The following is a 16,271-nucleotide window of genomic DNA, read 5'->3' as shown; positions in this document are numbered from 1 at the left end:
ACAAACCTTAAGTGAACAAACTCCTACTCCTTGGTCTAAATAATCCACTGTGCATCTGGGTGTTGGACTTCCTAACAAACAGTCGTCGGATAGGATGCTCAACTGCTCTTCCTTCCCCATCATTCTCTCCATGGATGACCAGCAGGGTTGTGCGCTGAGCTCGTTGCTGTACTCTCTGATCACACATAACTGTGTGGCCAAACATCTGGACAATCACACTATCAAATATGCAGACGACAAGACAGCAGTGGGGCTCATCGCCAGCAACAAGACAGCCTACAGAGAGGATGTGGAAGAGCTTGAGGCCTGGTGCCAGGAAAATAACCTCTTCCTTAATATCAACAAGGCTGACGGAACCGTGAGCAGTTTCACTCTCCTAGGAGTATAAACCTTGCACAACCTCTCATGATCCCAGAACACACTGCACGTAGTCAAGAAAGCCGAGGAGAGCTGGGCTTTGCACATTCATAGTCACATCATTCTATAGCTGCACAGTAGAGAGCATCCTTAACAAGTTGCAACATTGCACGGTACGAAAGTTGCACGGCGGTGCACAGGAAAACTCTACAATGGGTAGTAAATGCTTTACTGGCACCAGCCTAATCACCATCAAGGAAATATATATGGAAAGGTGCCAGTAGAGGGCCAGTAACATCATGAAGGATCCCACCCACCCTGCTCATGGGACTGTTTGTCCCACTCCCATCAGGGAGGAGGCTTGGTAGCATCCTCATCAGAACCACCGGACTCAAAAACAGTTACTTTCCCCAAGTAGTAAGGCTGATCAACACCTCCACCTACGAACCCACCACCAATTTATTATTTTCTTTCAGTCACCAAATGTACAGCCTAGCATCACTTTATGGACATACAATCAATCTATTCATGTAAGCTAACTTACGTATTTATATTTATTGTGTTTTTTTAACTTAGCACTATTGTGTTCTTTATCTTTTGTGTGTTTTTTTCGGTGCTGCATTTCACTCAGCTTTACACTTGTGTTCAGGAATTGAACTACTGTGTGTAAATGTCCAGGAACCTGCTGTTAGGACATTGCCTGCCTGCTCTGAAGGAGCTATACCTGAGACCCACAGTGCACCTTGGCTATCAGAGTCCTCAGAAGCAGGCGCTGATATTTCTAAATTTCAAGGCTCATTTCCCCTGCATAACTCACCTCAGCCGGAGAGGAATACAGTATGTAACCAGGACCCACACCCATATTTAAATAGAATGTACGGAAGGACTTGTGACTGACAGGGTTACAGCCACAGTACTAGAACCGGCATCTGACTTAGCAGTGATTTTTCAACTGGCAATGGGCAGGATGGGCTGAGGCCTTCTTCTGCTTCAAGGGGACACACGAGGGTTTGCAGATGCTGAAAATCAATGTTTTGCTCCTCTGCCCTCTTCCTTTCTAGTCCTGATGAAGGATAACACACCAAGACATCGACTATCTATTCTCCTTCATAGATACTGCCTGACCTGCTGAGCACGTGTGTGTGTGTGTGTGTGTGTGTGCTTGCGTGCGTGCGTGCGCGTGCGTGCGCGTGTGTGTGTGTGTGTGTGTGTGTGAGAGAGATACATCATACTTTTCCACCTATTCCATCAACAAGCTGCCCTTGTCTGGCACTATCTGAAGGGATAATTTGGTTAGTGCAACCAAAACGGAAGCGAGTGAGTGGAGAGAGCTACATTATTTTCACTGATAGAGGACTGAGGGGCCTGTGAATGAAAAAAAGGATCAGGTGCTTTCTGGAATGAAATTAAAAAATTCCAATGAAACAAGGAGAAAATCAAATTGCTGGAGAGACTCAGGTAGCATCTGCGGGGAAAAGGAATTGTCAATGTTACAGGTTGGGATCCTGCATCAAAGTCAAAGTCAAACTCAAAGTCAGGTTTATTGTCATCTGCATAAATAACAGTACATGCAGGAGCAATGAAAAACTCACCTGGGATGGCATCACAGACAGATAAACAACAATAATATGTAAAACAGGAATTTAACAGAAATTAGATTCAGATACATTTATTTATCACATGTACTTCAAAACATACAGTGAAATGTAGATAGATAGATACTTTATTCATCCCCATGGGGAAATTCAACTTTTTTTTCCAATGTCCCATACACTTGTTGTAGCAAAACTACTTACATACAATACTTAACTCAGTAAAAAAAAATATGATATGCATCTAAATCACTATCTCAAAAAGCATTAATAATAGCTTTTAAAAAGTTCTTAAGTCCTGGCGGTAGAATTGTAAAGCCTAATGGCATTGGGGAGTATTGACCTCTTCATCCTGTCTGAGGAGCATTGCATCGATAGTAACCTGTCGCTGAAACTGCTTCTCTGTCTCTGGATGGTGCTATGTAGAGGATGTTCAGAGTTATCCATAATTGACCGTAGCCTACTCAGCGCCCTTCGCTCAGCTACCGATGTTAAACTCTCCAGTACTTTGCCCACGACAGAGCCCGCCTTCCTTACCAGCTTATTAAGACGTGAGGCGTCCCTCTTCTTAATGCTTCCTCCCCAACACGCCACCACAAAGAAGAGGGCGCTCTCCACAACTGACCTATAGAACATCTTCAGCATCTCACTACAGACATTGAATGACGCCAACCTTCTTAGGAAGTACAGTCGACTCTGTGCCTTCCTGCACAAGGCATCTGTGTTGGCAGATCTGTTTGAATTAGCAACTAAAACAACCCAAGTAATTGCATGCAGCTGCACATTCTGGCATTGGCATAGCACGCCCACAGTGGCTGGCAGAACACCAGCAACAAAACGACAACAACAAATCAAGCCCAGTTACTCCCCCTGGCCACCCAACCGCACACATGCACTGCCCTCCAATTCCAGGACAGTCCTCCGGGATTTACACAGTTCTCCATGGATGTTCTCTCAAACTAGATGCAATATATACAAGAATACAATTCGAACAAAAAAAAGTCTATTCTAGTGCTTCAGAAATACAGAGTTCTTCTCTGCACATTCAGTTGCTGATTGTAAATCTGAAATTGACAGTTTTATGAACTAAAATATTAAAGGATAGAGCAGAATGTTATTGGGATCACAAATCATGATACTGAACACAGAACAGGTCTCCACCTGTCTGCTCCACCTGAAGTTCACTTAATGCCCCAGTGGGTGTTACAGAAAGGCCTCAGTAAAGCAGCCAACATAATCAAAGACTCCACCCACCCCAGACACTCTCTCTTACCCCTCTCCCATTGGGCAGGCGAAAGAAATCCTGCCGGCACATATAACCAGACCCAAGGATGGCTGTACCCTGCTACTATTAGACCATTGATTGGTTCCCTATACAATAAGATGGACTCTTGACTCCACAATCTACTTTATTATATTGCTGCACTGCACTTTCTCTGCAGCTGTGAGACAATATTCCACATTCTGTTTTAGAAACATAGAAAACCTACAGCACAATACAGGTCCTTCGGCCCACAAAGCTGTGCTGAACATGTCCTTACCTTAGAACTACCTAGGGTAACCCATAGCCCTCTATTATTCTAAACTCCATGTACCTGAAAGGGATAGACAAGATAGAAGTAGGAAAGTTGTTTCCATTGGTATGTGAGACTAGAACTAGGGGATATTGCCTCAAGATTCAGGGGAGAAGATTTAGGATGGAGAGGAGGTGAAACTGTTTTTCCCAGAGGGTCATGAATATGTGGAATTCTCTGCCCAAGGAAGCAGTTGAGGCTTCCTCACTAAATATATTTAAGAAATAGTTAGATAGGTTTTTACATAGTAAGGGAATTAAGGGTTATGGGGAAAAGGCAGGTAGATGGAGCTGAGTTTACGGACAGATCAGCCATGATCTTATTGAATGGCGGAGCAGGCTCGATGGGTCAGATGTCCTACTCCTGCTCCTATTTCTTATGTTCTTATGAGTCTCTTAAAAGACCCTATCGTTTCCGCTTCCACTACTGCCGCTGGCAGCCCATTCCACACACTCACTACTCTGCGTAAAAAACTTACCCCTGACATCTCCTCTGTACATACTTCCAAGCACCTTAAAACTGTGCCCTCTCATGCTAGCCATTTCAGCCCTGGGGAAAAAGCCTCTGACTATTCACATGGTCAATGCCTCTCATCATCTTATACATCTCTATCAGGTCGCCTCTCATCCTCTGTTGCTCCAAGGAAAAAGGCCGAGTTCACTCAACCTATTTTCATAAAGCATGCTCCTCAATCCAGGCAACATCCTTGTAAATCTCCTCTGCACCCTTTCTATGGTTTCCATGTTCTTCCTGTAGTGAGGTGACCAGAACTGAGCACAGTACTCCAAGTGGGGTCTGACCAGGGTCATATATAGCAGCAACATTACCTTTCGACTCCTAAGCTCAATCCCATGATTGATGAAGGCCAATACACTGTATGCTTTCTTAACCACAGAGTCAACCTGCGCAGCTGCTTTGAGCGTCCTATGGACTCGGACCCCAAGATCCCTCTGATCCTCCACACTGCCAAGAGTCTTACCATTAATACTATATTCTTCCATCATATTTGACCTACCAAAATAAACCACCTCACACTTATCTGGGTTGAACTCCATCTGCCACCTCTCAGCCCAGTTTTGGATCCCTCCACTTCCTCATCCAGGCCATTTATAAAAATCACGATGAGTAAGAGTCCCAGAACAGATCCCTGAGGCACTCCACTGGTGACCAACCTCCATGCAGAATATGACCCATCTACAACCACTCTGCCTTCTGTGAGCAAGCCAATTCTGGATCCACAAAGCAATGTCTCCTGGGATCCCATGGCTCCTTACTTTCTCAATAAGCCTTGGATGGGGTACCTTGTTAAATGCCTTGCCGAAATCCATATACACTACACCTACTGCTCTACCTTCATCAATGTGTTTAGTTGCATCCTCAAAAAAATTCAATCAGGCTCATAAGTCACGACCTACCTTTCACAAAGCCATGCTGACTATTCCTAATCATATTATGCCTCTCCAAGTGTTCATAAATCCTGCCTCTCAGGATTCTCCATCAACTTACCAACCATTAAAGTAAGACTCACTGGGCTATAATTTCTTGGGCTATCTCTACTCCCTTTCTTGAATAAGGGAACAACATCCACAACCCTCCAATCCTACGGAACCTCTCCCATTCCCAAAGAAGCGAAAATCATCGCCAGAGGCTCAGCAATCTCCTCCCTCACCTCCCACTGTTGCTTGGGGTACACCTCATCCGATCCCAGTGACTTATCCAACTTGATGCTTTCCAAAAGCTCCAGCACATCCTCTTGCTTAATATATACATGCTCAAGCTTTTCAGTCTGCTGTAAATCATCCCTACAAACACCAAGATCCTTTTCCATAGTGAATACTGAAGCAAAGTATTCACTGAGTCCCTCTGCTATCTCCTCCAGTTCCATACAAACTTTTCCACTGTCACACTTGATTAGTTCTATTCACTCATGTCTTATCCTCTTGCTCTTCACATACTTGTAGAATACCTTGGGGTTTTCCTGAATCCTGTCTGCCAAGGCCTTCTCATGGCCCCTCTGGGTCTCCTAATTTCCTTCTTAAGGTCCTTCCTGCTAGCCTTATAATGTTCTGGATCTCTATCATTACTTAGTTCTTTGGACCTTTCATAAGCTCTTCTTTTCTTCTTGACTAAATTTACCACAGCCCTTGTACACCACGGTTCCTGTACCCTACCTTCCTTTCCCTGTCTCATTGGAAATTATCTATGCAGAACTCCATGCAAATATCCCCTGAACATTTGCCACATCTCTGCCGTATATTTCCCTGAGAACTTCTTCCAAGTTCCTGTTTATTGACGACAGCTCAGTGTTTAACACAATCATTCCTACAGTTCTGATCAGAAAGTTCCAGAACCTGGGCCTACATACCTCCTTCTGCAACTGGATCCTTGACTTCCTAATCGGAAGACCACATCTCCGCGGATCAGAAATAACACCTCCACCTTGCTGACAATCAAGACTGGCACACTTTGAGGATTTGCGCTTAGCCCACTGTTCTACTGTCTATATACACATGACTGTGTGGCTAGGCACAGCTCAAATGCCATCTATAATTTTGCTGATGATACAACTATTATTGCCAGAGTTTCAGATGGTGACAAGAGGGCATACAGGAGTGAGTTATATCAGCCAGTTGAGAGGTGTTACAGCAACAACCTTGCACTCAATGTCAGTAAGACCAAAGAGCTGATTGTGGACTTCGGAAAGGGTAAGATGATGGAATATACACCAGTCATCATCATGGGATCAGAAGTGAAAAGAGTGAGCAATTTCAAGTTCCTGGGTGTCAGTATCTCTGAGGATCTATTCTGCACATGACATATCAGTGCATCTACAAAGAAACATGACTGCGGCTATTTTTCATTAGGAGCTTGAGGAAATTTGGTATATCATCATATGCACTCACAAATTTCCACAGATGTACCATGGAGAGCATTCAGACTGGCTGTGTCACCGTCTGGTTTTGTGGGGGGGGGGGGGGGGGTTGCCACTGAGCAGGATTGAAGTAAACTTTAGAGAGTTCTAAACTTAGTCAGCTCCACCATGGGCAGGAGCAATGCCTCAAAAAGGTGGCATCCATCATTAAGGACCTCCGTCACCCAGGTCATTCCTTGTTCTCATTGTTACCATCAGGAAGGAGGTACAGGAGCCTGAAGACACACACTCAGTAATTCAGGAACAGCTTCTTCCCAACTGCCATCCGATTTCTGAATGGCTATTCAACCCATGAACTCTATCTACGTAGCTACTTTTTAAATTTCTACTTTTGCACTACTTATTTAATTTAATATATATATACTTACTGTAATTCACACATTTTTCTCTATTATTATCGACTGTATTGTTTTGCTGCCACAAAGACAACATATTTCACGATATGGGTCAATGATATTAAACCTGATTCTGATGCACTGTGTAATGAAAAGTATGTAAAACAAAGTTTTCACTGTATCTCAGCGCATATCATAATAATAAACTGATAGGACTTGGTCCATTACATTGACTCCTTATTCCTCTCCATAGATGCTGCCTAACCTGTAGAGATCCTCCAACATCTTGAGGGCATTACCAATTCCAGTTTATGTTGCCAATGAGAATTCCTGGCCAAGCAATACGCAACTCAATGAGCAAGCCAATTGGTCATATTCAAGAAAAGTAAGTCCAACAATGAACTCATACCCGTTCTGAAGATTCTCAAACCAGTATCTGTCTCCATCCCGTATGCGCTGGAACTGCTCAATCACTATTTTAGTGAAGAGCTCCTTCTCCCCACTCCTCTCCAAAAGTCCTCCAGGCCATAACTCTAGCTTGGATATGTCGTTTCCATATTCTTCAGCCAATTTAGTAAAGATCTGTAACACAACAGCAAGTGAAGCTCACTCAGATTGCCAGAGAATAGAGCCAACAAAGGATCTACAGAACATGATGTCCTAATTAATTTAGAAAGTGGATGGGGTGGGGGTGTGGGTTTGGAGTGGGATGTAATGACTGAGCTTTAGCCATTGGAAAGGTCAAGGAAAATTTAAATTACTTGAAGACCAGATGGATGCAATCAGGGAGAGTGCAGGGGATTTTAAACTTGACCATTTTTGGAGGGGGAATGTTAACACACATATATTATATGTACCTGCCCACTTTTGTAAACTGCCTAATGATTGGAGGATAAGTCATTAGGTATATTTAAAGCAGAGTTTCATAGGGTTTTGATTAGTAAGTGTGTCAAAGATTATAGGGGGAATGGGACTGAGAGGGATAATAAATCAGCCATCATGGAATGGCAGGTTAGATTCAATAGGTTGATTGGCCTAATTTTGCTCCGATGTCTTATGGTCTTATTATTGAGAGGGATTCCCTTCCCTCATGTCAAACCTCCTTCCTGTCATCATCAGTTTTACCAATACTGACTGGTTGTTAGAATATTAGCATGTCTCTTATTATGTTAAAGTGGTAAAGATCAGAGCAAAGTGCCATACAGAGTTGATTAAAGGTATTTCTTCATACTAATGAATAACAACCATATGGAATAGAATTTAGGGATAAATTCAATGATAACAACTTGTATTTATATCATGTTTTTGATATGCCCCAGGAATATAAATAAAGCACACATGTACATGCTGTCTTCAGCCAATGACGCCATCCCCCACTCCTAACACACTGCTTTACATAAACATGCCCCTCACACTTTAATGTCAACCTGTCAGTCTTCAGGCCATGCCACTCAGGGAGTTGTAGCACTACTATTTTGTGACTGTATGTGCTGTATGGTAACTAAATGTGCTGTGTGTGACTGTACGTACTATGTTTTGCATATTGTCTGCAGAGGAATGATATTTCGTTTAGCTTTATCCATGTGTATGGTTGAATGACAATGAACCTGAACTTGAAAAGCCAACTCAGTTAAAAAGAAGGATGGAATCTTACACACAGAAGGTCCATGGTTAGTTGGAGGAAATTGATGAAAGAGTAACTGACCTCCTCATTCTCATTTGACAGGTTGGAATTAATTTCACTCCATTTGCTAATTGTTGGGAGCTGATAGACTTGTCTCACTGTGTTATACGTTGGAAGACCATTATCCCTTCCGAGTTGGAGAGTGAGAGCCACCAGGTCAGACCGAGAGAACTTCAGTGGTCCAAACATATAATCTGAGTGTAATGGAACAATAGGCTACATTAAATATGTATTTTTAATAAAGTCATGAATGATTATTCTTGATAGTGAATAACTCAGTGGCCACTTATTAGGTGCACCTGATTGTTAATACAAATATCTAATCAGCCAATCATGTGGCAGCAACTCAATGAGTAAAAGCATGTGGACATGGTCAAGAGATTCAAATGTTGTTCCGATCAACTATCAGAATGAGGAAGAAATGTGATTTAAGTGACGTTGATCATGGAATGATTGCTGGTGCCAGACAGGTTGACTTGAGCATCTCAGAAACTACTGATCCCCTAGAGATGTGCAACAGTCTCTGGAGCTTACAGACGAATGGTGCGAGAAACAAAAAACATCCAGCGAGTGGCAGTTCTGTGGGCAAAAATACCTCGTTAATGAGAGAGGTCAGAGGAGAATGGCCAGACTGATGGGAAAGTAAAAGAACAACTTGAATAACGAGGCGATACAACAGTGGTGTGCAGAAAAGCATCTCCGAGCGACAACATGTCGAGCATTGAAGTGGATGGGCTACAGCACTGGAAGACCATGAAGGTACACTCAGTGGCCACTTTATTAGATACAGGACATGCCTGATACGTTGGCCATTGAGTGTACAATTGATGTTACTAGCAATGCAGCATTTATTGTCTGTCACTAATTATTCCTGAAAAGTGTGATTAAGAGCATTGATTGGGTCTGGAGTCACACATAGACTAGTTGGTGAGGATGACATCTTCTTCTCTTCATGAGCTAGATGGGTTATTATTTCAATCTAGTAGTTTCATGGTTACTGTTATTGAGACTAACTGAATTAAATGAATTAGAAATTATTTTTGATTAATTCATTCAATTTCACTGTTTGCAATTGTGTGACTCAGAGGCTGGTGAATGCAGGCATAGTTGACCCAATCTCTGCTCATATGACAGCTCCACCAATCAGACTGATGAACTTTATCAAAAAGTTCAAAGTTCAAAATAAATTTATTGTCTAAAGTTTTGTACATCACAATATACTACCCTGAGATACATTTTCTTGTGGGCATTCACAGTAGAAGAATGAAATACAATTTGGAGGTGGAGCTCGGGGGGGGGGGTTAATGGCATCTAACGGAGACTCCTTTGCTGGCATCTTCGGAAACAGCTGTATTTCTATCTCTAATATCTCTATTTTTCCCTTTCAGGGTTCTTTTGAAGACTCTGACCTGGAGTTACACCCTGACTATGGTTCTTTGTGGGAATGGGACCCACTCTTGGGGTTTCACAACTGGCCGTTGTTCGGCACGCCCAGAGACCCTAGATCTTTGGGCACAGAGCTCGGAAAAAGTGACGCAAAGGACTTTTAACATCATAAATCAGCGAGTTGTTTGTTATGTCTCCCCTCTCGCTGTGAAACAGAGACACCTCTTTCTCCATTATTAGGGAGAGAGAGAACCTGTGGTATGTCAAATACCGGGTGAATGAGTAGTCTTCGGAGTATCGCAAGTCTGTGTCTTTGCTGTTGCTTTGCTCACGCTTGAGTGCTCGGTGGTGGGTGCCGATGCATTTTTTGCCGGTTGGGGTAGGGGAATTGTTGCTTGCTGCCACTTACCCATGGGAGGAGGGGAGCTGGGTGGGGCGGGGGACTTTGGGGTTCTAACATTTAACTGTCGTCCATTCTTTGGGGGTATTCCTCTGTTTTTGTGGATGGTTGCAAAAAAAAGCATATCAGGATGTATATTGCATTTCTCTGACATTAAATGAACCTTTGAAACAATAAAATCCTTGAAAATCTACATACAAAGGCTGACAAACAACCAACATGCAAAAAAATATAATTGTACAAATGCCAAAAAAACCAAATAAAAATAGTAGTAACAATAAATAAACAAGTAATACTGAGAACATGGTCCTTGCAGAGTCCTTGAAAGTGAGTCTATAAGTTGTATTCAGTGATCGGTTCAGTGTTGTGGTAAGTGGAGCTGTACACGGCACTCAGGAGCCTGATGGATACAGGGTAGTAACTGTTCCTCAACCTGTACCTTCATCCTGATGGCAGCAGCAAGAAGAGAGCATGGTTTGGACGATGGCGTTATGATGACAGGTGCTGCTTTCTTGTGCCAGTGCACTTTGTAAATGTGCTCACTTGCAGGGAGGACTTTTCCTGTGATGTGCTGGACTGGGCACTGTCCACTCCAATGGATTGCAATGTGCTGGACAGGCACTGTAATGGATTGCAATGTGCTGGACTGGCACTGTAATGGATTACAATGTGCTGGACTGGCACTGTAATGGATTGCAATGTGCTGGACTGGCACTGTAATGGATTGCAATGTGCTGGACTGGCACTGTAATGGATTGCAATGTGCTGGACTGGCACTGTAATGGATTACAATGTGCTGGACTGGCACTGTAATGGATTGCAATGTGCTGGACTGGCACTGTAATGGATTGCAATGGGCTGTATACACTACTGTATTGCAGTCCCTAGAACAATTTGTCAGGGGAAAGGGTAGCAAAACAAATAAACCCTTCTTCAGCTGCCAGCTGAGTACAAGTATCGATTATAACCATGTTTCAATGACAAACTCTCCATCTTCATCAGGGATGATGCCTGGGTAAGTCTACTCCAGTGGTATTTACACCCTGTAATCCTGATTGGTAAGTCCTCATCCAATCAGGTTTCCGCTCTCCCACCTTGTTTACAATCAAGTTCCAGTTCTTACTTAGAGCAAGACCCTCATCTTCGTTAAAATTCTTTTCCTCTAATTTTATTTCAATGGCTTCCTTCACCAGGCGGTCCCAAAAGCCATTGGCACCAAACAGTAGTTTTGTGCCATCAAAGTCAATCCAATGGCCATTGCAAATGCAGTGATCTGCTACTGCTGATTTCTCTGGATAACCCAAACAGATACACCTCATTCGTTCCTTGATGCAGGTTTCCACCATGCATCCCGTCTGGCTGATATATGCTGCTCCGCGTTCACAGGGAAACCTGTAACGCCTGCCGACCTGAGTCCCAGGTCATCTTTGACTTGCATAAGCTGTGACCTGAGCTTCCTTACGGGTTTGTGGACAGTAGCAATCTGGTATTTCTTCAGGATCCTCGCGATCCTTCCAGGAATTGTGAAAATATAGGGAAGACAGACGGTAGCAATGGGTTCCTTCTCACTGTTAGGTTTCCTGAGTTTTTTCTGTCAGCCCTTTTAAGGGCCTGATTGATTTCATTCTCCTTGTAGCCACTCTGTAGGAATGTTGTGCGTAATTGTCTTATTTCCTTGGGGAGACTCTCTGGGTTCAAAATAGTTTCTCATGGTTAATCAAAGTAGAAAGAACCGCTCTACATTGGGAGGCGTGATGGTGACTGTTATTGTTCAGGTACAATTCCCTGTGAGTGGGTTTCCAATAAATGTTATGTCCGAGGCTACCGTCCAGTTTGCATTGTATTAGAACGTCCAGGGAAGGGAGGCAGCCATTCTTCTCCATCTCCATCATAAATTGAAAGTTTGGACGTATACTGTTCAGATGGTCGTGAAACTGTTGGAGTGCCTGGAGTCCATGAGGCCACACTATGAAGGTGTTATCGATGAAGCGTTTGGGGCGCAAAGATGACGATCTCAGAACCCTCTCCTCAGAGTCTTCCATGGCCAATCCCATGGCCACTCTGTCCATTTGATCATAGTAGTTCCCCTTATAAAGTATGTCAAAGTAAGGATGTATTCAAAAAGGTCAACAGTACCTTTATCAAACCTGGACTGCAGGAGGACCAAGCTGTCCTTAATGAGAACTCTCGTGAACAGAGACACCATGTCGAAACTGACCATTATGTCTTCCAGATTCAGCTGGATAGCAAAACTTCCAAAAGAATCCAAATGCAATCTCAACAAAGCCATGCAGAATTGTAATAAGGATAAGTTTTTTCTATATTTAAAACCTCTTGCAATGAAGACCATCCTTTCACTTTCCTTCTCAACTGTTTGCAGCACCTCATGTTTTCTTTCTTTCTTTAAACGGCATACAAGATTACCTAGATCCCCAAATCACCTTGATACCTTCTTAAACCCTCCTCCTGACTCACAATCTCATTCAGTTTTCTGTTATCAGCAATCTAGAAATATAATATTCCACGCCCTAATCCAAAACCTTAAATATATTGGGATTATCCCGGAATTATATACTAGTCTTGGCAGTACACAACTAGTTTACCATTAACTATTTGTTACCTTAAGAGGGAAGGTCCAGGAGCCTGAAAGCACACACCCAAAATTTTATGAATAGCTTCTTCTCCTCCGTTATCAGATTTCTGAATGGACAATGAACCCATGAACACAACCCTCATTAATTTTTTTTTGTAATTTATTTTTTTATTGAAGTTCATCATCAAACAAACATTTCCATAAGATGTATTTCAGACATTGTACATATATATCATATAGTCATATATATCACAAATCTCCACAAAGTATTTATCTGAGGTATACACTTATAAAAAAGAGTGGAAAGAAAAAACAAGCAAAAGGAAAGAACTACGTACAAGTAGGGAGTGATCTTTTTTTTACAACAGATTCATTGATTTGTGAGAATAAAATCAGGCCTATGAGGCATTATGTAGTTAAACCATTTTTCCCAGTATGAATCAAATTGTTCCAGCTTATGATTAACAGATGCTGTTATCTTCCCCATTTTGTAAATGTCCATTGTAATTTCCATCCATGTATTTAAAGTTGGGCTCTCCTGTGATAACCATTTCCTAGTAAGAGTCTTTTTACCAGCCACCAACAGTATATTCATTAAATATTTATCTCTTTTCAACCATTTCTTGAGGTATATATCCAAAATATATGGCCTTACTCTCCAAGGGTATTTCACATTTAAAGATGTCTTGTAGGGCATTGTGTATCCCCCCTTCAACAGTTTTTGATAACAAGGCAGTCCCAAAAAATATGATAATGATTTGCATTTTGATTTCCACTATTTCTCCAGCAAACAGGGAGGTTACTATCATAATGGGATTTCTAAGAGGGTGCAATAAAATATCTTATCAAGTTTTTCCATCCAAACTGAGACTGAAAAAAGGAATCAGGTTCCATCTTGCCACAACTTCCTTAATTTTTTTATATAAAGGCAGATAATTACATTCTGATAATTTTGCCAAATCTTTTAGCATAATGATGCCCAAATATTTGAAAGACTCTGTGTGCCATGCCCAGGGGTATTGACTTTCAATTTCTCTTGGTGGGCTATAGTAATATGAAAGTAATTGAGTTTTATCTATGTTGATCTTGTATCCTGATAATTGACCATATTGTTCAAAGGATTGCATCAATTTAGGCAAAGAGTATGTTGGTTTCCCTAGATAGATCAAAATGTCATCCGCATAACAAGCCAATTTATGCTCTATCCCTTTAATAGTAATTCCCCTAATATCTTCATTTTGTCTGATGTATTGAGCTAATGGTTCCAGATATAACGCGAAGAGTAGTGGTGACCATGCACAACCCTGCCTCATGCCCCTTTCTAGGGTAAGACTATTTGATAAATATCCATTGATTTTAATCCTAGCAGTAGGATTGTCATATAGTGTCTGTATAGTTTTAATAATTGTGTCTTGGAAACCAAATCTATGTAAAACTCTGTAAAGAAAATTCCAATTAACCAAATCAAATGCTTTTTCAGCATCCACGCTTATCACTATTGCTTAGATTTTATTTTTTTGTATATGATCCATAATGTAAAGTGTCCTTCGTATATTGTCTTGTGTCTGGTGTTGTCATATAAAACCTGTCTGATCGTTACATATCAGTATGGGTAGAAACTCCTCTAATCGTTTGGCCATGATGGAGGTAAATAACCTATAATCTACATTAAGAACAGATATTGGTCTAAATGACCCTCATTCCATTTTATCCTTGCCTTCTTTCGGCATAGCTGAGATTATCGCTTCCTTCCAACTGGGTGGCATTTGTGCCTTTTTTAGAGCCCAGTTCAGTGTGGGGTAGTAAAACAGGAATTAACTCATTTTAAAATTTTTTGTACCACTCTGCCGTATACCCATCTGATCCTGGTGACATGCTTAATTTAAGCCTACTAATTGCAGCTTTTAATTCAACTTCAGTTAAGTCAGCAGTCATCATTCTATTTTATTCTTCGCTTAAAGTGGGTAACTCTAGAGAATTCAAGAAGGTGTCAGTCTGGGTTGTGCTTCCCCCTGGAACTTTGGAATATAGAGTTTTGTAAAACACTACAAAAGCTTCTTGAATTTCACTGAGCTTATTTTTTTATCATTTTCATTCTTGGGTCCCTAATTCTATGAATTGTATTTTCTGCTATCTTTTTTTTTCAGTTTCCACGCCAGTATTTTCATAGATTTTGATCCATTTTCATGATGTCTCTATTTCAGAAACATTAAGTTTTTCCTGATTTCTTGCATAGCCAAATTATTTATTTCATTCCTAATTCTTTTAATTTCCCCTAATGTATCCTGTGCCAAATTCAATTTGTGTTTTTTCTCTAGTTCCTTCAGCCTATTTTGTAATTCCTCTAATGTTTAATCCTTATTTTTTCTTATATGAAGATATCACTATAATTTTCCCACTTAAAACTGCTCTCAGAGTATCCCATAGAATGGGAGGTAAAACCTCTCCATTATCATTGAATTCTAAGTAAAGACCAATATCTTTTTTTTAATTTGTTCCTTAAAATAGGGATTGTTGAATAGATTTGAATTTAGTTTCCAAATAGTAATCTTTGGTTGTAGGTCAAAATCAACAGATAAATATATAGGTACATGGTCACTTCCATCTATTGTCCCAATTCCACAGGTGTTTATTTTGTCTTTGTCTTTTCCAAATGTTATGAAATAGTCTATTCTTGTATATACAGAATGAGGAGCAGAATAATGAGTGTAATCCCTTCTATCAGGGAAAAGGTCCCTCCATATATTAATTAAACCAACATCCTCAAAAAGTGTATTAACTTTCTTATGTAAAGATTTTGGTTCATAGGTTTTTCTATTGGAAGAGTCTAAGTTTGGTTGTAATTGTAAATTTAAGTCTCCCCCCACATATTAGGAGACCTTCTGTTTCCGTTACCATAATATCAGTAACTTTCTGAAAGAAACCAATATCACTTCCCGGGGGCGCATATATATTCAATAGAGTAACTGAATTGCCGTCTATATTCTCCCTTACCAGAATATATCTGCCCTCTTTATCTCCCATTTTGAATACTTTTTCAAACTTTAGCTTACTTGAGATAAGAATAGCAACTCCTCTCCTATGTCCTGATTTATATGAGGAGAAAAACAGATTAGTGAAGCCCATTCTCTTTAGTTTTTTATGTTCATTATCACTTAAATGAGTTTCCTGTAAACATACTACATGGGCTTGTTCTTTTTTCATTTTGGATAAAATTCTCTTACGTTTAATTGGATTTAATAGCCCATTGACATTAAAAGAAATGAATTTTACCTTGTCCTTAGCCATCTGTATTTATCTGTCAATGTATCATTGAAATTAAAACAAAACTTAATCGATCTACTCCCTGAACAAATAAGAACCTGGAAATGCAAATAATAACAAAAATGGCAATGAACGTGTGATTCCAAGGCTGAGG

The 16,271-nt window shown here is 41.0% G+C and overlaps 1 protein-coding gene across 1 annotated transcript in view; it reads right to left on the bottom strand.

The window, feature by feature from the left end:
* The window catches only part of LOC140714331 (dual oxidase 1-like), a 130,866-nt gene that overhangs the window by 89,612 nt on the left and 24,983 nt on the right, over nucleotides 1-16,271 (bottom strand). Inside the window, exons 12-13 of the mRNA XM_073025494.1 lie at nucleotides 8,496-8,668; nucleotides 7,200-7,372 (exon numbers count right to left, since the gene is read on the bottom strand). Coding sequence (XP_072881595.1) covers nucleotides 7,200-7,372; nucleotides 8,496-8,668 — 346 coding nt within the window. The remainder of the gene's footprint in view (nucleotides 1-7,199; nucleotides 7,373-8,495; nucleotides 8,669-16,271) is intronic.

The sequence above is a fragment of the Hemitrygon akajei genome, chromosome 21 (genome assembly GCF_048418815.1).
Source record: "Hemitrygon akajei chromosome 21, sHemAka1.3, whole genome shotgun sequence".
Lineage (NCBI taxonomy): Eukaryota > Metazoa > Chordata > Chondrichthyes > Myliobatiformes > Dasyatidae > Hemitrygon > Hemitrygon akajei.
The sequence above is the reverse complement of the archived record's forward strand: the minus strand, read 5'-3'. Positions and strand labels throughout refer to the sequence as shown.